The following is a 24,289-nucleotide window of genomic DNA, read 5'->3' as shown; positions in this document are numbered from 1 at the left end:
CTGCATATTTCTATCTATTGCGGTTTTTATATAAATAAAGATGCAAGTTTTAAAAAAAAAACACCCTGTATTTAGATTCCCCAATGTTAATCTTATGGGAGAAAATCCAACTTTGATGGGAGATCCTGCCCAAACTAATGAAGATATCAAAAAACGAAAAAAATTTTGCAAAACTAAAGATTAGGGCTGTTGTTTTGTCATTTTAATCATCAAAATCGCTCCAAAAATGAGGGAGGAGTTCTGTTTACAAAAATTGGTTTAGCGTATTATATATATATAGATATAAAAAAACGAAAAACACTTTGCAAAACTACAGATCAGGGCCATTCATTGTTTTGACATTTTAATCATCAAAATCGGTCCAAAAATGAGGGAGTTCTGTTCATAAAAATCGGCTTAGCGTATTATATATATAGATTTGTAGTGTTAGGTGGCTAGTAAACATGTGTATAACCAGCTGGTAATTATTTTCTGTAACACCATTAAAGTGGAAGAATATTAGGAAAATCGACCTAACAAATTCGGACTAAGTGGAAACTTTGCACAGTTTTGCACAGTAAGCCTAAATAAATAAAATTTCAAAAGTCCCCATAAATCCCTGCTGTGCTTCAGCCGCCATCTTGGAAAATGGCGGCCAATATTCACTTTTTTGACAATATTTCACAAACTATTGGTATTAGAGAATTTTTGTAAATACAAAAGTTAGAGAACGTCTAAAAATACATCTTTTTATATTACTTTTATAATATAATATTTTATATTATATTATATTATATTATTATTATATTATTATTATATTATATTATTATATTATAATATTTTATATGTATAAGTAATATTTTATATTACTTATTTTAAGGTTTGCTCTATCTCTAATGATTATTGAGATAAATAATAAAAGTTAGTATTAAATAAAAAATACCCATGTTATTCTTATGGAGGAAAATAAAATTGTTGCAGTTTGCTTATTTATAGATATATTTTTATCAAACCTTCACAAATTTATTTATTTTATACTAAGCTATTAATATTTAACATAAATATACACTTTAGTACCCTCCCTATAGCAGTAAACCTAGTACTCGTTAAATTTAAAGTTATTTTCCTATCTTACATTTTTAGGATATATTTTTAGTAAAAATCCAGTAAGGCAAATGGATATTCATTTTTCAATCATATTACACAGAGTGAGACTAGTTGATGAAAATGGCAAAAGTTCCAAAAAATACCAACTGTGCCTCAGCCGCATTAAGTCCGGATTTTAAGGTTCAATTTCCTAATATTTACCGACTAAATAATTATACCGGGAGTAATAAGTATGCCTACCATGTAAGTAGTGAAAATATAGTGAGTGAGCTTTAAACTTACTAATATTAATAAGGGAAAACTATTGTTAATATGTCTAAAAAAAATAAATATCCATTTGCCTGACTGGATTTTTACTAAAAATATATCCTAAAAATGTAAGATACATTCCCTATTTAAATAACTTTAAATTTAACGAGTACTAGGTTTACTGCTATAGGGAGGGTACTAAAGTGTATATTTATGTTAAATATTTAAAGCTTAGTATAAAATAAATAAATTTGCCAAGTTTGATAAAAATATATCCATAAATAAGCAAACTGCAACAATTTTATTTTCCTCCATAAGAAAAACATGGGTATTTTTTATTTAATACTAACTTTTATTATTTATCTCAATAACCATTAGAGATAGAGCAAACCTTGTAATATAAAAAAGATGTATTTGTAGACGTTCTCTAACTTTTGTATTTACAAAAATTCTCTAATACCAATAGTTTGTGAAATATTGTCAAAAAAGTGAAAATTAGCCGCCATTTTCCAAGATGGCGGCTGAAGCATAGCAGGGATTTATGGGGACTTTTGAAATTTTATTTATTTAGGCTTACTAAACAACTGTGCAAGGTTTCCACTTAGTCCGAATTTGTTAGGTCGAATGGCTTTATTATTCCTAAAATTCTTGGACTTTTAGCGCAACGATACAGAGCCAAGCCTTCGGCTCGTAGCCGACGGTCGTGGTGTAGTGGTTAGAGCGCTCGACTAGTAACCTGGAGATTACCGTTTCGAATCCCGCCAGCAGCGTAAACTTTTGAAAAAAATTTGGCTTAGAATGCGATTTATTCTTCACTGTACATCTTTTATTAGAATTTGAGGCAATTATAATTTTATTTTCTGAACAGAATTATTTGTTGTTAACTTTATTTTAATCATTTCCTATACAGAGACTATTAAAGGTAAGTTACTATAATTATTTAGGTTTACTTTACATTATATAGGCTAAGTTACTTAATCGATTTGTTAAAAAATAAACTGACTGATTTTAAAATAGTCCGTGGTGTAGTGAATAGCGTCATAGATAAAACATACTCCCGCTAAGTCTATGACAGCGTACTCAGACGATGAGTACGAGGTAGCCAGTTCGAATCCTGTAGGCATCGTTAACTTTTTATATTTTTTTACTATAGGTAAGATTTACTTACTTTAACAACAAAATTGTTGGTCGCAAAACGTAAACAAATACAAAGAAGAAGAAGGTAGCTTCTAATGTTATTCTTATGGGACAAATTTAAAAATGTATTTTTATCAATGATTTTGCTTGGAATGCGATTTATTCTTAACATTCTTTTGTTCTTTCTTAAGATCTTTTGCAAAAATTTGGGACATTCATAATTTTATTTTGTGATAAGAATTAATTTGTTTATCAATACATTAACTTTGGGTTTTAATCAGTTCCCGATTAAAATGTTTAAGGTAGGCCAATCAATTAACTTATCAGAAAAAAGCCTTATTTTAAATTGTAGCTGAAACCAGTAAGAGTGTGTAGTATTACAGATTAAATAGGTGGTAAGTTAGCCTAGTATTTTCGTTAAACGATGACGTCGCTACATTTTTCATGAATTTAACCACGTAGCATATAGGCCTAATAATTTAGTTGGTTATTCATTTACGTCCCAGCGAACACATCAATTAATGTTAAATCTGTTCTTATTTTATGGCCTATGTAATTTAACTTTTCAAACTTGTATCTAAACCAAAGCCGTTGTGATTTCATTTTGTAAAATTATTTTGTATTTAAGATCTATATTATAGGTTTGCCTACAGCATGTTTTTGGTATAAAAATAGGCTAACATTAAATTGAACAATGTAAACGCCTGCTTAATAGTTTTCTTTTTATAAGGGAGAGGAGGTAAAAATGCTTTTACGCACACAGGTAGCCAGCCTGTAGTGTGAGACTCCTGAGCTTGTCAGACTACTAAAAACCCCCTCTACTCTGTTGGACACAGACCTGGGATTGTTTGTCACATTACTTCAGGTCAGGTCAACATGTGACCTAAGCCCTCAGGGCTCGCGCCGCTTCCGGCATTCAATTTCTTTATGACCTAGACTGCATCTCGGTCAAGCTCTAGCTTCTTTGTGCGGAGAATATCCTGGACGAAATGTGACATACAGGTCCAATTGTCCTCACCGTCATCATCGGAATGACCGTGTCCACCAAACAACTGCCCTACATGTTGTTCAGCCTCCAGACGGGTACCTTCCCAACGCTGGCAGCGGAAAAAGGTGTGCTCCGCGTCGTCGGGAGTGCCTGGGCAGTAGATGCAATCGGGTGTCACGGCTTTGCCCATCCTGAAAAGGTACGACCGAAAAAAACCCGTGACCTGTCAGAAACTGGGTAAGGTAATAGTCCACCTCACCATACCGTCGGTCAACCCATGGTTGGACTTGCTGATACAGTCTTCTGGTCCAGCGTCCCCGCGACTCCTGTTCCCAGCTCTCCTGCCAGAGCTGGTTGGTGCGGTTGCTCTTCTCCATTTGTGCATGCCGTTTTTGCATTTTTGCATTTTTTTATACTGCTTAATAGTAAGTAAATACGTACATATATTAGATGAAAAGCTGAGTTTTAATACCGTACTGTATAACTGTATATAACTGCCGACTAATATTGTAAAAGTTCAATTTATTATTCTGAAATTATAATATCATATATTCATAGACGTCAAACTGTTTACGTGTAATGCTTAATGAAAGAGCTTTGAGTAAAAGTCGTTCTCTCTGTCTTAAGTAGACAACAAAATTGTTGGCCACAAAACGTAAACAAATTAAAAGAAGAAGAAGGTGGCTTCTAATGTTATTCTTATGGGACAAATTTAAAAGTGTATTTTATGGGTTTTATAATTACTACTGAGCGGAATCGTCTAAAATTTCAATGGTGTCTTTACAAAGGTGTCATAAATATTTGTGCAAAATTTGAACGCTATTAATGCAAAGGTTCTTGAGTTATTGGGTGCGAACACAGGCACACACACACAAGCGGACAACTAATCTCTGACTCCGCTATACACGATACATATAATGCTATAGCTTTGTTTATAGGCTGAGTAGTTGAGTGGTTAACAGTCAATCCTGAGAAAAGGCATATCATTTAAACTTTCGAAACTGGACCCAGATGTCCTTGGATTGTTGGGTCAATAAAACTAATCTTCTCCTGGTGTGTTTCTGTCAGGTGGCTGTGGATGGTCAGCATTACATCTCCTACAAACACATAGAACCTTTTAGAGATATTAACAGGATCCAGTTTCTCGGACATATAACTCTGACCAACGTTAACTTCCAAAACACCTCCAATTACCCTTCCCCTCTGTCACAGGTGGGTGAATTTACTGTTTGTAGATAATTTATCACATTTAAGTGCAAGAGCCGGCAACGGAAAATTGCCGCTATCATAACAAACATAAGTTACATGTTGAAAAATCCTGAGGAGTCAATGTAACTCTTTAAAATAAAAAATCTACAATAACCGTATTTAAATAAAAAAATACCTTGTTTGAGATATATTTTCCTATTGCTTCATTGTGTTTCACAAAAACTATTCAAGGTAGCCTATCTTTATGAAGTTTTGTATACTGTTTTATTAAGGCATGATATATTTTTGAAACAACAATCAATAAAAAATCTGGTTTGATTTTTTTTTAAGATGGCAGATATTTTAAATTTAAAACTTAAATAGCTGCTTTTATTAAAAGGTGCAAGATTTGTTTTGGTTCCTAAATAAAAAACATTTTTTTATGTACGATATAATTAAATTACTTGAAAATGGCTGCTTTTATGAAAAGGTAAAAAACAGTTTTATTTGGCATTTGTAATTTCCTGTAAAACGACTACAAGATCAATAAGATCGAATAATAAAAACCTGAGAAATCCAAGTTTTTGGGTGCAAAAAGTATAAATTTATCGTCCTGTTTGAAATATGTAAAACACTGAATTGAGCCATGACAACGTTCCATTGACGAGTGTCACGACTTAATTTTTTATTGAAGTTGTTAAAGTTTTTTTATAGTAGCCTACGTGTTTTGGAAATATTGATCTTCTGACGCCCCCTGTGGATAGCTGTCTGCTTTGCTCGGCAAATTCTTCTTACTCCTGCCTGTCAACGAGACGATTTATAGGCTCTGTGGCTGGCAATGAGTAAACTTCGTTGTGATTGTCAACCCTGACGAACTAATGTGCTACAAATGTCATATTAGTTTTGTTGTGTATTTCAGCTTTTCAACAATGTATACATTTTAGGAGCCAATTATTATATGAGTATATTTTTTACGAATCGATATTTATGTAAGTAGGGGCAATATGAGGGAAAGTAGTGGCGAACTTACCCCACTTTAGGCACGTTTTCCCCATAAGAATAACATGGTGAGCTTTTTTTGACCACTTTTTTAAAAATCCAGCTCTCGGCCTATACAAGCCTATATAAAAAACTATTTAACACCCATGTTATTCTTATGGGAAACAACGCCCTAAGTGACGTTGCTTTGCTATATTTCCACTACTAGCATTGATTAAGATTAACCAGGGCTGACAATCACAACGATGTTTACTCATTACCAGCCATGGAATCCCTAAATCTCCTCCTTGACAGGCAGGAGCAAGAATAATTTGCCTGTTCCCTGGGGGCGTTAGAACATCGAACTGTTCAAAAAACGTACTGTAAAAAAACTTGGACGGCTTGAAACAAAAATGTGTTATGGCACTTGTCGGTGGAACGAAGTCACGGCTAACCATTCAGGATAAGAAAAAAAGTGTATTTTTGTATTTTCTAAAACAGTTAATCTTAACTTAGTTTTTATTTGTTCAAATATATCTGAGTTTTAGACCAAACCTGTGGAAGAAGGGCAGACTGACGTTGGAAATCCTATGTTGGAGATCGACCGCGTATGGAAGGTAATATACTGATCATCTCCTACAGTCGTGGAGCCATCTTCATCTTCTTCTACAATCCCTGCAAAATCGTGAATATTCTCCACAGTCACGAAAACATAAACACTGTCTTCCGCGGTCGCGGCAAAATTGCAAATAAAAACATCCTCATCATGTCCCGTGATGGTGACCGATTCCTCCTACGTACGTGTAGACCTTATCGTTTCCCGCGTTTATGGACACGTTATCATCTTCTTCCACGAACATCGCACTATTCTAATCACCTTCCACGGTTGTGTAGAAATCATCATTGTTAACCGTGGTCATGACAAAATCCTAAATTATCCCCGCAAACACCGAAATATTATCATCGTCTTTTGTGTTGTGGCTGAATAATTTTGTGGTCGTGTCGTTTTTTTCCGCGATCTCGAAAAATTGTGATCGTCTCCCCCGGTTGTGTGGACATCACTATCATTCTTATAGGTAATGTCTCCCTCGGTTTCGACCTAATCCTGAATATCCCTGCAAACACGGAAAAATACGTCATCGACCTCCTCGATGGCATACTATGATAAAATGTGCGAGATCAGCAGGTCCCAACCGGCACAATAGTCGTGTTGAGCATTTGCCTTTGGCCTGAGTACGATGTTTAATGGATTTTAAACAACGTGTTTGCCATAAGAATTTAAAATTAACGTATGCTAGAAGTGGATAAATCTTTGTCGTCTTGTCTACTGGGTTAATAATAGTGGAGTTTGTTTAATAGATTTGGAATGCCTATAACATTAACTTATTGTTATAAAGTAACACGGCGTTTTATATTAATTCAGTCTGGTAATCTATGTTTATTTACCAATTTTGTGTTAGTGTTAACCTTGAGAGATAATCCTAGACTAACTGGGGGAATTGTATTTCATGTTTTATGATATGTGTGGATGTTTTATGTTTTTGATGAGATTGTTTTGGTGCGGATTTGGACAATTAGTAGCCTATGGTGAGGAAACATTACGTGTAATGTGCACGAGGGACTGGTGAGTCGGCGTAGACTCAGCGTGTGAATGAATCGTTGTGGTAGATCTTGGTGAACAATTAATCAAAGGACTGTCTACTCAGGGTCGGCAAATAGCAAATAATGTAAACGGGCGGCCACCACGTGACTCACCATGGTGGACTTGACAATCCCACGTGTCCGTGTGACCAACCGAGGTATTTTTTCTTAAGTTGTATACATTTAATGTTATTATGAAAAGCATTGTTTTCAACCAAAGTCCTCTACATTTACTATCTCAAAACATTACCCGAAGTTGTGGAAGTAGTGGTTGGTGCGTTTCAGGCGTTTATTAGTCGTCTTCATTTTCTACAAATATCAGATAGTCTTTGAGAATGCATTCTGAAATTCTCCTTAATAAAATACTCTTATGCGAATTGGGTATTTTCTTGTAAAACGAAAACGCAAAAAATACTTTATCCTATTTTGGCAATAATACTTTATAACTTGGGGTATCCAAGTGGTTGCCTACAAAACAATCAATACAACAAGTGTGTAGCCAGCAAGAAGGTATCATAAAAAATATAAAAAAGAATAAGAATGCATGTTTATAATAGCCTATTTAGATACAAATGATGATTTGAGAATACCTAGTAATTTAAAGCAAGAGAATCATGTAGTTGTTTTAAGCTCTTATAACATAAGATGAAATGTCATTGATATAACCTTATTTATGATGGAATGGCCTATAGATCGTCTGAATAAACTAATATAGGTTTAAATTACCTTTTTTTCTGTCAAAACGATCAGTTTGGTAGTATGATGACTACAGCTGTTTCATGTTTTTTTTAATAGCACATCTTCAGGTCCAGAATGTCTTGATAATCCCTCATGTGGAGTTCGTCAAAAATATAAACAAATAAATAAACTGGAAACACATACGGATATGATACACACGAAAATACATTTAATAAGCTGGTCGACCACACCTTATTTAGCTAGAACAAATCTGTAAAATACTGTACCTTTTAGACCAGTGGTTGTTTCCAAATTGCAACTTAAATTTAAACTACTTAGGACCACTTTAGTATTATTCGATCAGTGGTCATCATCCAAATTGTTTTGTTTATATAATGGCTTGATTTTAACAATGCTATGATTCTTTGTTTTGTTTATATTTACGTCGTTATTTTGTAACCATCAAGGGAACCCATAATGCCAATGAAAAAATTTAAAAACTTTGAGTTTCTATAGGCATTATCACATTTGTTTTATTGGTTTCGTCTAAGCCTTTCAAACATTTGACGAAACAACCTTTGTAAGTTTGGCTATAATATGTTCAGCCGATTTTGAGCTAATGTGTTAGAAGGTTTGTATTGAAGTTGATCCCAAAGAGCTTCGCTTCGCTCAATTATAGCGCTCAGGTACTTCGATAATTATTGTAGTAGCCCGCAGCGAATGTGTTAATTTTTTTTAGGTTACGCCTATGTAATTTTATGACGTTAAGTAGGTACTCAATAGCTCGAACAATTTGCAAGTTCAGTCTTGAAAAAAAAATACTAGGGAAATGGAAAAGTAGCACATAATGGGTTTCATGCTATCAACAATCTTCTTGTTATTGTTATACTGTATTAATAAAGTAATTGTTTTTAGAGAATATTTATGGTATACAAGATGACGTCTCAACTTTATGTCCAGTCTTCTGTTATAGTTGAAGGGACGGTGAATGATGATGCTAAGTGGTAAGATAAATGTTTATGCAGTATATTTATACACAAGTTCTATTTTCAAATAATCAGTACATAATTACTTGATCACTTTTTCCACAGGTGAAATATCATTATGAATGGACTTGATTGTCTGAGTAGCTGTAGCTGAGTACTTACAGTACTTACAGACTTCAAATCTGAACGTGACTAGTGTTATCCTTAGCGAGGTCAATTCTGGACCCAAGTGACATTTGGTCACTTTGCAGCTCATTATTGATGCAAACTACAAGTAGGCTTGGAAAGGTGGATCGTTACTAGATCACGGTTTACATTTTCCCTTTACAAAAAAACATGAAAAATGCTAATAAATGAAAATTGTAAATCTGAAATTATTTTCAGTTACTGCGATAAGTTTTTTTGGAAAAGATATAACAGGTTTTCAACACACAAGTCACCATTCATCCCATTATTATTTGTGAGTTTCTATCTCAAAATATGCTAGGTATGCATATTTAGGTATTCAATATGCTAGTAAAATAAAAAAGTGTAAGTAAAAAAGTGCTACTCACATTCCAGTGTTGGTTCATTATAATTGCCAATGTCTGTCAAATAATAGCACGGATTAACAAATTCATTGTTCTTAGACAAACCTGCATAACAAATTTGAATTCAAACAAAATACTGTTTAATATTCCTGATCATGCGGATTATACTTCAGTTAGTCAACATTCTAAAATTAACATATTTCTCATAAAATGTTTGACGAACTAAATCTACATATGTATAGATTTGTCTGTATTTTATTAATTTTTTGAAATTTTGATTTGTAATGTTGATTACCCCATAAAACCCACAAAATAAAGAAAAAATTGGATTTAAAAAAATGGGCCGAACGATTTTGATAAAAATGTAGTATGTTGTAGCCCTTAAATTACGAACAAAATGGTATGACTCCCATGTCTATAAAAATTACGGTTCAAAAGTTATAGTAAACTATGGTTTTCCCCATAAAAGCCCCATAAAATAACGAAAAATATGATTTTAGTCATGTTTTTTATTTTTTAGTCATGGTCCTTAAAGTTTGAACGCGTTTTCATTTCTTTGAAACTTGGATTTTTAATGAGGAATTTCTCATAAAACCTCATAAAATAACGGAGAAATCAGATTTTCTCGAAAATGGCTTAAACGATTTTCTTAAAAATTTATTGTGTTATATTCCTATACATTCTGAAGAAAATGGTGCAAATCCAACTTCCGTAAAAATTACGGTTCAAAAGTTATTGTTACTTATGTTTTTTTCCATAAAAAACATGAAATAATAACAAAAAAATCAGATTTTTTTAGAAAAGCTGGTTTTGATCAATACTTTTATTTTATGGTCCTTATAATTAAAAAGATAGTGCAATACCCCATTGCTGTAACAATTACGGTTCGAAAGTTATTGCAGTTTTAGGAATTTTTAGCTATATACAATCACCGCTTAGCCATGATAAAGGTTGATGACAAGCTAATGGGAGAAAGTATGTGTCAGAATGCTGATATTGTTTATTTTCAATCATTTTTGCATTTAGAAGATTTAGGCATGTCATTTGAGTTTACACTTTTTATTTATGTTCGTGATTTAATGTTGTTTTAATGCAGAATAATTGCAGATTTTAAAGTCTTGTTCAAGAGAATTCTAATTGATAATTCACTTCACTGAGTTAGTCTGAATCAAAGGCACCACACAAACTAACTTCCAGGCATTCCAGGTTTGCAGTTGACTTCTTGATTGGAAATGAAGTTTACGATGATTGGCCTCGCGTTAACTACGGTGCAATGAAAGATTACTCTGACCAAGGATTTCAATTTCAACCATGGTTTATTAAGAATGTCTACACATCCCGTAATACAGCAATAAATGGCAAGTGGGGCTATGAGGAGGGATCAGTTGCTGAAAGGTTTCCGTTCTATCGAGGACAGCAATTCTACCTCGAATTCTACATCACCAAAGCCGAGTTTAAGGTTAGTTTCGGATAAGTCAAAGGTAGCATGAATACTTCTCATTTTAAAGATGTTTTGCTTTTACTGCTTAAATGTGAAAATAGTAATTCCAAAATATTTATTTGGCAAAGTAGGAAGGAAGGGTTTTGTAATCTGTTAGACTAAATTATTATTTGCTTACTCAGCTTACTATACATACAAGACTATACTGCACTTTTTCTGGGCTAAAAACTTTCATAACTTTAACCACTTATTATTCGTTGTTTGAATGCTTATATAACATGTAGAAATTAGCAAAATGCAATATTTCCACATAGTTCTTAGGGTCTCTAAAGTATTTATAATGATGTATTCTTGTTTATGAGCTGGGTAGCTGAGTGGTTAACAGTCAATCCTGAGAAAAAGCATAGCATTTAGACTTTAGAAACTGAACTTATTTCTCCTTGGATGTTTTGAGCTTATATCATTTAGACTTTCTAAACTGGACCCAGATGTCCTTGCGTTTTTGAGATTTTCAATACTAATCTTCCCCTGGTGTGCTTCTGTCAGGTGGCTGTAGATGGTCTGCACTACGTCTCCTACAAACACAGAGAGCCTTTTAGAGATATTAACAGGATCCGGTTTCGCGGACATATAACTCTGACCAATGTCCACTTCCAGAACACCCCCGAGTACCCTTCCCCTCTGCCACAGGTGGATGAATTTGTTGTCTGTAGATTATTTATTGGAATTGTAGCGTAACTAAAACGTGCCACTATCATAAAAAGCATAATTTACACTATGAATAATCCTGAGGAGTCAATGTAATTCTTTTTAATGGGTCAAACTTTAATAAAAAAACTAGAAGAATTTTTTTTCCGAAAATTACCTTGTATGCGAGATATTTTATTTTCGCTTCTTTGTGTCACGAAAACTATTCAAGGAAGCCTACCTTCATGAAATTTGGTATACAGTTTTATTAAGGCATAATATATTTTAGAAAGGACAGTAAATAAAAAAAATCTCGTTTGTTTTCGAAATGACAGGTATTTAAACTTATATAACTTAAATTAAAAAATGCATTTCTGCTTTCCTGAAAAGGGGCCAGACTGGTGTTGGTTCCAAGATGGCGGCAACTTTAATTTGTAAACTAAATTACTCAAAAGTTGCTGTTTTTATGATAAGTTACCAAAAACCCTTTTTTGGCATTTGAAATTTCCTGTAAAACGACACCAAATAAGATCGAATAATAAATACTTGAGAAACAAAGTGATTAGACGCAAACAGAATGAATTTATTTTTCTGTTTGAAATATATACAGTTTCAGTACTCCCTATCCATACTTTTAATGCTTTTACTAGTTATCATAAATGTTTGTGCAAAGTTTCAATTTCATATGTCTTACTGAGAGAGAGTGTGAGAGAGAGAGTGTTACTGAGTGTGTGAGAGAGAGAGTGTTGTGTGTATGAGAGGGAGTGGGGCTTTAGAGGTGGTTAGGGTTGGGGGGGGGGAGATGATAGTTATGTATGTTGCATGTATTTTGCTTGATTCCGTTAGCACTGTGTAATCATGCCAACAGTTATTATGTGTTTCTTTAATCCTTCTACGTTTTCAAAATTTTCATTTACCTTTATGTTAAACAACTCACAGGCTTAATTTCGTTTATTTTAAAATTAGCAATTGCAGGACGTATTGTTTTAGGTGTATTGTATATGTGCATTGTAGACATATTGTAGGTAAAGGTAATTTCGAATTATCAAGAGTCTACTGTAAGCCTTAATTTTGGGATCAGTCACTTGAAGGAGGAGCATGCATCATGTAGAGAATGAATGCAAGAACTAAATGGTGAAATCAGTAGTTGGAGTAACTTTCCTGCTGGCTCAAAACATTGGCGAAATCACTTTAAATTGTTAGCTAGCCACTTGAGATCCAAGACCATGTTAAATATTGGCTCAAGGCAAGAATTCTTGAGCTGGAAGGGACACTTGAGAGTATCCGGGCGGGCACGTCTGTCAAGGAAAAAATAAAGATTTTTTAAGACACCTTTTAAGAGGTTTTGGTGGAAACACCTAAAAAGCTGATGTTTAAATTATTGCTCCGGGAAACTCCCATTTAGGCACTATTGTCCCCAAGTACAATGCTCCAGATGCCTACGCTTGCTGTGGTGTCCACTTTCATACATCCACCTTGTCCGCGGCCAAATTAAATTTACAGTTTCTTGCTTAGTTGGGTCCTCAAGTCAATATTGGCAATTCCCTTGTCAAATTAATTTGCTAAGCCACCCCATCCCCTCGCTTCAGTCCTGTGTGGTTTTCGGCTGGTGGATAGATTATATGTCGGTGGCATGTTCTTTTTCTATGATAATGTGCTGCGCATGCGTGAGTACCCTGGCATCTCTGATTCAACTTTGACGCAGCTCATTGCTATGTACTATCTGAATCCGTCGTACGACAGATTGTTTGATTGCTTCAGAAGGCATTACATTTGATGGTTTCCACAAGGAAGTCTTGGAGCTTTTTATGCCCCAACATGTTGTGAAGAAAATGAAGGTAGAGAGTTCTTTCCGTTCTCAACAACATGCCAAGTCTCTCGACCAGTATGTAGGGGACTTTCGTACGATAGAATGAGTCACACGTTTGGGAATCGGTGAGCAGGAGCTCGTCGATATAGTGATTGAGGAGCTAAAACAAAAGGGCCTCTATCAGTTTGTGTTTGCACCGGGACCACCATCTTTTACTAGTCTGGGCAGATCTTTCATAAAAAAAACTGATTTGTTTGCGGAAAATTGCTCAATCCTTCCTCTAATGTTGTTGTACCCTTTTTTGTGCTATTCTTGTGTTCGTTTATGCACACATGTGGTGGGCGTTTAGTTTCACCTATATATTCCCTATTGCACTCACATTGGATACTGTAAATAACATGTTTGGAGGCTTGTTCTTGGTTTGTTGGTTTTGTTTTTGAAACTAGTTGTCTTATGGGGTTATGTGATTTTAAAGCTGTTTCAACGTTATATTTTCTGGCAATCTGCCAAGTTTTTTCAGAAATATTTTTAACATAGGATTAAGATTAATGTAGCATTTGTATTTTTCACTTGATAACGGGAGGAGTTTACACACCTCCACAAACGTTGTGTAGTTTTAAACACAAGATTGGAAAAGTCCAATTGAATATTGAACATATGGAAAACTATGTTATTAAACCCTCCCTTTCTAGTCTCGCATCCCGGCATTTCTCGTCCTAAAGCCCAATGTCAAGTCCAGAATGGTCCCGGACTATTGCAAACTGCTTAAAAGTAGAAATCGACTTTGTGCCTCTCCCCGAATTGCATGTGGCGTTTGATAGGCTTGGTAAGGCTAACATATTTCATGTTTTCGATCTGAATCAGGATTACCACCATATTACTTTGAAACCTGATCCTCAAATGCCTTCTGTGTCCCGTGGAATTTTTACCATTTCACAAACTTCTAATGCGTGTGTTAAGATGTGGGGCCCAGAGTCTCACCAGTCTCCTTCATTCTATCTTTCATGACGTTAAATTCAAATATGTTTTCAATTATCTCAATGACCTTTTGGTATACAGTGAGAGTTTCGAAGACCATATGACTCATCTAGCTAGAGGAATCAATTAGTAGATTGCATAGTGCTGTCCTTACGGTAAATCCAGACAAGGTTAGTTTTGTTAAGCCGCCATTCTCTTTTCTTGGTCATCTAGTATCTCACATGGACATTTGCATTGCCCTGAAAGGTTCCAGGCCATTATGGAGTTTCCTCTTCCCAAGGATGCCAAGGGTATTGACAGGTTTATTGGTATAATAGGTTTCTACCAGCACTTTATCACCAATGTTGCTGAGTTGACTGCTCTTGTCAATGAGTTCGGAAGAATCCCGCAGAATGTGATTGCTGACACGTTATCGAAGATGTAAGTTACGACTTTCTCAAAGACCACACATCTGAAAAAGATCAAATATCGCACCTGCATCTAAGCTAAAAAAAATTGGAAGCGTGTTCCCATGTGGAGAGACGTCTTTTGAAAAGCGGAGAAACCACAACAAAACCAAAAATGACATTTAGATTTACCACGGTTGACAATCACAAAGATGTTTAATCATTACCAACCATAGAGCCTATAAATCGTCTAGTTGACAATCAGGAGTAAGAAGAGTTCACCGAACATAGCGGACACATGTATACTGGGGGTATCAGAACATCGACATTTACAAAACACGTACTATAAAAACTAGTACAACTTTAAACAAAAATGAGTCATGATACTCGTCAGTGGAATGTAACATCCAGGTTGAGAAAAAAAGGTTATTTTTTGTCTATTCGAAATCAATTGATCTTAACATAGTTTTAATTTAACCCAATGTATCTGAATTTTAGATAAAACCTGTGGAAGGAGGGCAGACAGACGTTGGGCGTCCTACGTTGGAGATCGACCGCGTGTTTCAGGTAATATGTTGATCATCTCCTACAGTCGTGAATACATCTTCATTTTCTTCCACAATCACAACAATATTCTAATCCCCCTCCACGATTGTGTAGATATCATCATCGTCGACCTCGGTCATTAAAAAACCCTGAATTTCCTCCGCAATAACCGAAACATAATCATCGTTTTTTGCATTGTAAACAAATTTTACTTCTTACTAAGATTATAAATGTGAAAGTTTGTGTGTTTGTTTGAAGTTCAATCAAGGATAAACCACTGGACGGATTGGGCTGAAATTTGGCATGATGATAGCTCACATTCCCGATTAACATATGAGCTAATTGGAACTAAGCAGCAACAAAAAGCTGTGATACGCAATGAGAACTGTCAAAGTTGAATTGTTTACAGTTATGTTTATGTTTGTAATGTCATGAATAATTTGTGATTTTTTGTGAATTCGTAATATTTTCTTTTTTTATTGTTTAGGTGAGGTGCTAGAACATTTTGGCTATGGTAAATGCGTAATATCATCAGTATACCGCCAATTTGAAGATGCAAAGTTTATCAAACTTTGTCCTCCCCTATTGCAAACGCAAAGCTTGAGTATAAGTGCAAGACACATTTTAAACTTATATGCCAACCCCGTACGAAGGACGGGTACTCTGCTAGTCATACATATTTCCTGTGGTCGTGTGGACATTATCGTTGTGTTCCACGATCTTCGCAAATTTCTGATCGTCCCCTTGGTCACGGGAAAAATCTGAATAACAAAAACACAATCGTTCTCTTCGGCAATCATAGCTAAATTCTAAATCTCCCACGATCGTGTTGAATTCACTATCGTCTCCTGCGTTCACTTCAGACTCCTGATTATCTTTGCCGTAATGAAATAATCATCATCGTCTTCAAATATCTGATTGTCTCCCGTGGTTGTGTCGACATCTTTATCGTTTCCCACAATAATGTAAACATTTTAAATTAGGTATCTCACACGGTTAAGCAGGTATTATAATAGTCTCTAGTGGTCACGGCGAAATCCTATATATTCCTGCAGTAACGAAAACATAATTACTGTCTTCTGCAGTTTAAGCAAAACTCTAATCGTGTCCCTTGTTCACTGGAAAATCCTTGTGTAGCGTGCCAATGTTGTACATGCTTGTATGCCAAGTGCCTGAGGACCTATCAACCATTACATATAAGAACATAAGTTTGTAATCATTGTCGAGTTCAATAATTGTAAACTTAATTGTATCACCCAAATGCTATTGATATGTTCCTTGAACCTAGTAAGTTCTGAAATATAACTTTCCTAAAGGCAAAACACATCATCTGCGTAACGTAACCATAGCTTAGGCTTAGCCTCAGCTTTCGTAATAATGGCTTTCTGTTCAAAGGACCTCCATAAAGATGTTACTTAAAATGGGACTCAGAACACCCGCCGTTTAAGAGTAAACACAATCCTCTAACTGGACATGATTTATATCTACACAGATCGTGAGCCATGATAGATCCAATCTGTAGTTTAGTTCTCTCAGGAAGAGTGTCATCATTAATCAATTTGCGTTTCCCGATGCCCAAACATGGGACTGTAGGTACATTGTAAAATAGATTACTTACATCAAACCATTGACCATTATCATCTGGCGAAACGTCGGAACTGAAAACCAAAGTCGAGCATTTATTATTATTTTTGTATATCAAATGTGTGTTAGTGTGTATTGAACTGTAAGGCCAATTTACAAAGGACTGAGTTCTCCTGTTTTAAAAAAGGTGAGCGACGCCGATCTATATAAATAAAATAGGAGTGTTGTATGTATATTGCTCAGAATCATAAAATTTTAGGTTATTTTTACGTTTTATACATTGAAGAAACCGAAACAAGTCTTATCTAAATTTCTGTCTGTCCGTCTGTCTGTCTTCCTGTCGGTCACGGCCCAAGAGCCATTTACGTTGCCTTCTCCTGCAAAACGAGAGTACCTATCAAGTTCCAAATCATTTTATGTATTCACTGAATTGGCGAGATTGTCTTTAGCCATTAAAATATGGCGTCACCACTTTGTAAATACAATGACGGTGTTTAAAACCCAATTTTGTGAGATTTTTGTAAAGTTTTCTCCCAATGTTTATCACATATTCATCTATGAAATAACGAACAGCTGTTCGAAACAAGATTATTTCTTCTAGTTGTCTCTGATGCGTTTACATTGAATGGTGTTCACAAATACCGTAACCAATTCCGATCACGTTTTGAAAGCAAATCCAAACCAAGTAAGATTAAAAACGTTTCTCCTTACATAACGGATTTAATTAATCACAAGTGCAATAATTTGTAGGGCAAATGAAAATAGAGATTCTTTGTGTATAAAATTGTTCTTGAGTTTTGATAACCGGGGAAATACGTTGAATCAGTGTTGTATATGGCTGGGAAACTTACATTTTTTTTTAAATGAGCGTTTTCAGTCGGGACTCGGCACACGACCGACGCGTGTCTACATGTCCATCGTAAAAATAAAAGTAAGCCTACCGTGTATTTATGTTTTATTCGTCATGTGTATAAGTGTACAGTTCGTGTATGTGTTTCAAAAATTCCAAGACGCACCTAATAGGGAAGCTCAAGACCTATTGTATATAAGAAGGTTTCAACTGAATACTATAAGATCCCCGTGCGTAGAACAGGTACACAGCTGTTAACCTATTAAAAAAAAACAATCTTGTTGGTAATATTATACTGTATTAATGAAGTAATCGTTTTTAGAGAATACATACAGTATACAAGTTGACGGCTCAACCTTATGCCCAGTCTTCTTTTATAATTGAAGGGACGTTGGATGATAATGCTACATGGTAAGATTAACTTTTGTCACTTTTAAGTATGTTTAAACACAAGTTATATTATCAGATAATCACCACTTAATTACTTGATCACTTTACCCACAGGTGAAATATCATTATGTTTATGAATATGCTTGATTACCTTAGTAGCTGAGTAGTTATAGCGCTTGCCTTCAAAACTGAACTGACTTGTCAGCCTTAGCATGGTCAATTCTGGACTCACGTGCCATTTTGTCACTTGGCTGCTAATTATTGATGTAAACTACAAGTAGGCTAGGAACGGTGGTTCGTTACAAGACCACGGTTTACATTTCCCCTTTACAAAAAAAACATGAAAAATGCTAATGGTGTAAACAAAATAAAATTTTATTCATCTTTAGTCATTGTGATAGGTTTTTTTTTATAATTATAACTGGTTTTCAATACAAAATTTACCATTCATCACATTTTTACTTGCGTGTTTATATCACAAAATATGCTAAAAGTGTAAAAGAAGTACAGTGTAAAAGTGTTATCCACATTCCATTGTTCATTATAAGATAATTTTTAAGGTATAATAAATATAGCATGTTTTAACAAATTCATTGGTTTTCAGACGAACCTGCATACAAAATTGAATTCAACAAAATAATGTATAATTCCTCTTAATTTTGAGTAGGCAAAAGCTAGTCATTTTTAATTTAAAGTGTTTTATGTAAATTTTTTTACAAACTAAATTGATAAGTCTACAAATGAATCTCCGTCCATTCCAGGTTTGAAGTGAACTTTTTGTCTGGATATAAAGAATACTATGATTCGCCTGACATTGTATTCCAATTTAGTCCAATTATTGGTAAGAAAAAGATCTATACATACCGTAATACCTACATGAACGGCAAGTGGGGCAATAAGGAGGGATCAGTTGCTGAAAGGTTTCCGTTCCGTCGAGGACAGCCGTTCTACCTCGAGTTCTACATCACCGAAGCAGAGTTTATGGTTAGTTTTCGATGAGTCAAAAGTAGTAATCATAAAAAAATGAGTGATAATTTCATTGTTTAATGATAATATGTGTTGCTTTTACTGCTCTAAATGTAAATAACCCCGCTGCAGCAAACCTGCAGACTAGGTGGATTTCCATTTACCTGGCTTGATTTCTACTAAAATGTGCCCTGAAAATTGTCAGAATTGTTTCCTATTCAAATAACAATAATTTTAATGAGTACCTAGGTTTGCTGCTACAGGGAAGGTATTGACATGTGTTTTTATTTATATGTTGATAGCTTAGTATGAAATAAACAAAATTGCCAACTTTGATTAAAATATATCCTTAATCATGCAAACTACAACAGTTTATTTATTCTCCATTAGAATAACATGGGAATTTAAAATTTAAAGTCTTTTTTATTAGCTCCGCAACCGTTAGGCATAAAACAACGCTCTAATATACAAAATTATTTCTTTTTTTAAAGCTCTACTGAATGGTCTGGAAAGAAATTGAGAAATCTGTTGTTTTCAGAGTCAAAAATGGGAAAAACCAATTTTTACCCCATAAAACCCCACATAAACCCCCGTTCCCGTAGTGCGTTCATGCTGGTTCGAGCTCGTTTGAATAAACGTAGGTTTAAACGTTTCTACAAAATGTAATCAAGATCGAACCATTTTTGCTCAAGTTATCGCGCTAACTGAAACATTTTAGTGTGGGCTGGTGTGTATCATTCGCTAGACTGGCCTGTTAAAATTGAAATAACTTTTGAAAATTGTTAATGTGTACCTTAGGATGAAAAAATTACTTGTTGCTATTTTTTTTCATTATTAAATACAAGCCTTAATCCAAGATGGCTACCAAACGTCACAGAAACGTGACTGTAAAGTAAGATATAAGTGTTATAACTTTTCTTTACAATGATAATTATACAGGGTGATCAACTCAAGGAGGCCACCATTGGGATATCGGAAACAGTAAGAGTTAGAGAAAACTTTAAATGGGGGACATTCCTTTATTTTTTGTGGCAGTTAAAAATATGATTTAATTTTTTCGAAATTCAGCCGCCATTTTGGAAAATGGTGGCCAACTTTGTAATTGTTTATGGAACACCCTATATTTTATGATGTTTTCGGATAGAACAGGCAATTTAAAAACTTTTTTATTCTTGACATTTTTTCGATAAACCCACTCGTTTAGGAGTTACAGCCTATGAAAAAATGACTTCCGGTGTACATTTTACATCATGTAGCTCCTAAACAAGTGGGTTTATAGCGAAAATGCGGAAAGGAAATAAGTCAAATAAGTCTTAAAATTGCATCCACATTCCAAAAAGACCATAAAATTCTGTAAAACTATTAATTCTATCAATTTCAAAAATGGCGGCCATTTTCCAAAATGGCGGCAAACTTGAAAAGTGTAAAACTGTGTATAGCAAAGAGTAAACAAGTCAAAGAAGTCTTAATATTGCATCCACATTCCATAAAGACCATAAAATACACAGTTTTCCACTTTTCAAGTTTGCCGCCATTTTGGAAAATGGTCGCCATTTTTGAAATAATAGCATTAATAGTTTTAACAAATTTTATGGTCTTTTTGGAATGTGGATGCAATTTTAAGACTTATTTGACTTATTTACTTTTCGCATTTTCGCTATAAACCCACTTGTTTAGGAGCTACATGATGTAAAATGTACACCGGAAGTCATTTTTCCATAGACTGTAACTCCTAAACGAGTGGGTTTATCGAAAAAATGTCAAGAATAAAAATTTTTTTAAATTGCCTGTTCTATCCGAAAACATCATAAAATATAGGGTGTTCCATAAACAATTTCAAAGTTGGCCGCCATTTTCCAAAATGGCGGCTGAATTTCGAAAAAATTAAATCATATTTTTAACTGCCACAAAAAATAAAGGAATGTCCCCCATTTAAAGTTTTCTCTAACTCTTACCGTTTCCGATATCCCAATGGTGGCCTCCTTGAGTTGATCACCCTGTATATTTTTTTGTGATTAGGAATTGTAGGAACAAAACCAGTTGTAAGATAAATGTTTGACTTTTATGGGTATAACGCCCACTGATATTTGTGCGAATTTTGTGTGAAAATTAACTAAAATTTTACAGAATGCCGAAATGTTTTTATTGAACGACAATATAAAAATAACGGCTGGCTATGGTATTTATTGATACCACGGACTTATTGTGTAATACATTACTGTGAATAATAAAGTACTTGGCAAGTTAAAATGATTAATAACAAAACTCACATCACATACTAAACATAGTATAAGATACTGAATTCTCCAAATGTATAAACTAAACAGTCATTGTTTGTCGCCATCAAAATCTGTTGTTTGTTCTAATGGTACGTTGTTACACTCAACACATCCACACAATTTAGTGCAACACATCTTTTTCCCAAAAAGAACAATATGCCGACTTGCCCCCCCCCCCCTCCATTCACGGGCGAACATGTTCACCGCCAACACCGTCAAGAACATGCTCGCGAACATGCTCGGTGATTTCTAGCTGCTATAATGAACATATGCAGTAGGCTACTTTCTTCCTTCACCGTAATTACCTTATCGCAAACAGATATTGCCTTTGTCACATTTGATGACTTGGACGTCTTCAGTTTTACTTACAGTTTTACTCATACGACCCCAAAACACATATCTCACCTTTATCCAAGTGCTGATGGACAATACTTTTAAAAACAGTCTTGTCCTATGGTATCACGGTTGATCATTTGCTTCCTTTTCGGTCATAACCTGGTTCAGAGGCAAGGTATGTAGCTTGGTTTCACTTTCCTCAAAAGGGTTACAATGTGAGAGAAGTACATATTTCAATTCGTCTGTATTAAGGAGTGTTGTGTTTAGCTTGCTTCCCTAAATTTCGTGATGCATAGTCCTTATGGGATCCATGTAAACATTGTACCGGTTTTCAAACTCGTCACATAATCGTGACATTTCTGGTGCAAGGTGCTATCATAAACAACCTGTCAAAGGCAATGTCATTCTGTGTCAATCCCATCGATATATAAACACAATGGATCGCGCGCTGAAGAGCAGCTGTGCGGTCCGGCTACAGACAGCTCCCCCCACCACTTTCCGGGCATACCTGCAGCGCTTTCATTTAATGCAATGTTATTTTACACTTGAATAACACCCTGTCCTCGCACCCCACCTCCAAATCTACTTTGAAAAACTTCTCTCAGTGGGAACTTTTCCGACGGTGCTGAAGCATAGCTTTGTTGTTCCTATTTTTAAATCAGGTTGTAAAAACAACATAAAAAACTATAGACCAATTGCCATTCAGTCTGCCCTGTCCAAAATTTATGAAAGCCTTATCCTTGACTGTTTGAGCTTTCAACTTGGTAGATTTATTGCTCCAGAACAACATGGCTTCATCCAGGGTCGCTCCTCTTGTACAAACCTCCTCGTTTTCCACAATCTAATCATGTCAGCATTTACCGAGCACTCCCAAGTAGATTGTGTCTATCTGGATTTTAGCAAAGCCTTCGACAGAATAGACCATCGCTTATTGATTGCTAAACTTGAGGGCTATGGAATCTGTGGCCCATTACTTTCCTGGCTGAAAAGTTACCTCACTGACCGCATCCTCGTTGTTAGGTGTGATGGAGAGCAATCCCGTCCCTTCACTGCCACTTCTGGAGTGCCCCAGGGTTCTCATCTTGGTCCACTGCTGTTTAATTTATTCATTAACGACATCTGCCCAGAAATTAAAACTAAATTTCTCTTATTTGCTGACGACATTAAGGTGTTCAACAAAGTAACCTCCACACATGACCAAGAAATGCTCCAACACTCGATTAACAACATCAGCAAATGGTGCTTATCAAATGCAATGGAGCTCAATGTCTCCAAATGTGTAGTTATGTTTCTCAGTCGCAGTAACTTAGTTCATGAGTATGACTATTGCATCGATGGCAGAAGTCTCAGCGTGGTCAAGAAATTCAGAGATCTTGGTGTAATCACTGTCCCTTCACTCAGCCCACATGATCATCTCATCCATATATCCTCAAGAGTCTCTTCTCTGCTGGGGTTTATTCATCGCTCCACAAGATCTTTCAAATCTCCCATGGCACTCGTCACGCTATACAAATCCCTAGCCCGACCAATCTTAGAGTACTGCTCTGTCATCTGGAATCCTTATCAAACTGGCCATATTGAAATATTAAACAGGATTCAAACACGATTTCTCAAACTACTGGGTCTGAAACTCGGGTTTCCTTTCCTCGACGTTCCTGTAGCAGCTCTCGAGGTGCACTTTGGCCTTCAACCACTTCCCCTGAGACGACAAGTCAACGACATTGTATTCCTTTTCAAAGTGGCAAATGGGATCATTGACTGCCCCGAACTCTTGAACGAAGTGGACTTTGACGCTCCCAGAGGAACCCGATCCAGAGCTGTCTTCAGAAGGAGGTATCAGCCCACGAACTATACCCTTCACCACGGAATCTCCAGACTGCTGAGATTTAGCGAAGACGTCTGCCCACACTTGGATTTCTTTGGGCCATCACCAGCATCCTTCAGACGTGATGTCCAGAGGCTGCTCTACTGACAACTCTCCGCTATCTATCAGTGTTGGTTATTTGGTGGTGCCTTTAAAGGGCCACATGCTGGGTGCCGGGAAGTGCTGATTCGTGTCAAGTGATGGGATTTGTGCTCTTGGAGTTCCTTGGTGGTGCCTTTAGAGGGCCACACGCTCAACAGTGTCAAGTGATGAAATGTCTTGTTGTCGTTATTCTATTAAAAGGTTTTTCTCCCTCCAGATCCATCCTTTTGTTATATAGTTTTGTTTTTATGTTACGTTAGCTTTTTCACAGTTTATTATATTGTTATATATTGCCATAGTCTATTATTGTTATGTATAGTAAATTTATTAATGTTAATTTTTCACACTTATTGTTATTGTAGTTAATTGTTTACACTGTTTTTTTTTATTGACATTGATGTTTATTATTCACACTTTGTCTTGTTATTGTTATTGATGTTAATTATTTACATTGTTTCTTGTTATTGTTATTGATGTTATTTATTTACACTGTTTCTTGTTATTGTTACTTTTTTCACAATGTTGTAACTGTTGCAATTTCACTCAAACTGTCCACCACCACCACCAAACTTCTTACTCATTTATTGATGTTTTCTATTGTATTATATC

The 24,289-nt window shown here is 35.3% G+C and overlaps 1 protein-coding gene across 1 annotated transcript in view; it reads left to right on the top strand.

Annotated features, from left to right (window-relative positions):
- The window catches only part of LOC128993943 (uncharacterized), a 95,231-nt gene that overhangs the window by 42,897 nt on the left and 28,045 nt on the right, over positions 1-24,289 (top strand). Inside the window, exons 7-14 of the mRNA XM_054418086.1 lie at positions 4,529-4,672; positions 6,175-6,243; positions 8,861-8,949; positions 10,668-10,920; positions 11,449-11,592; positions 15,262-15,330; positions 18,066-18,154; positions 18,895-19,117. Coding sequence (XP_054274061.1) covers positions 4,529-4,672; positions 6,175-6,243; positions 8,861-8,949; positions 10,668-10,920; positions 11,449-11,592; positions 15,262-15,330; positions 18,066-18,154; positions 18,895-19,117 — 1,080 coding nt within the window. The remainder of the gene's footprint in view (positions 1-4,528; positions 4,673-6,174; positions 6,244-8,860; positions 8,950-10,667; positions 10,921-11,448; positions 11,593-15,261; positions 15,331-18,065; positions 18,155-18,894; positions 19,118-24,289) is intronic.

The sequence above is a fragment of the Macrosteles quadrilineatus genome, unplaced genomic scaffold (genome assembly GCF_028750875.1).
Source record: "Macrosteles quadrilineatus isolate MER2022 unplaced genomic scaffold, UCM_ALF_1.0 Scaffold_5__1_contigs__length_97177068, whole genome shotgun sequence".
NCBI classification, from domain to species: domain Eukaryota; kingdom Metazoa; phylum Arthropoda; class Insecta; order Hemiptera; family Cicadellidae; genus Macrosteles; species Macrosteles quadrilineatus.
The sequence above is the reverse complement of the archived record's forward strand: the minus strand, read 5'-3'. Positions and strand labels throughout refer to the sequence as shown.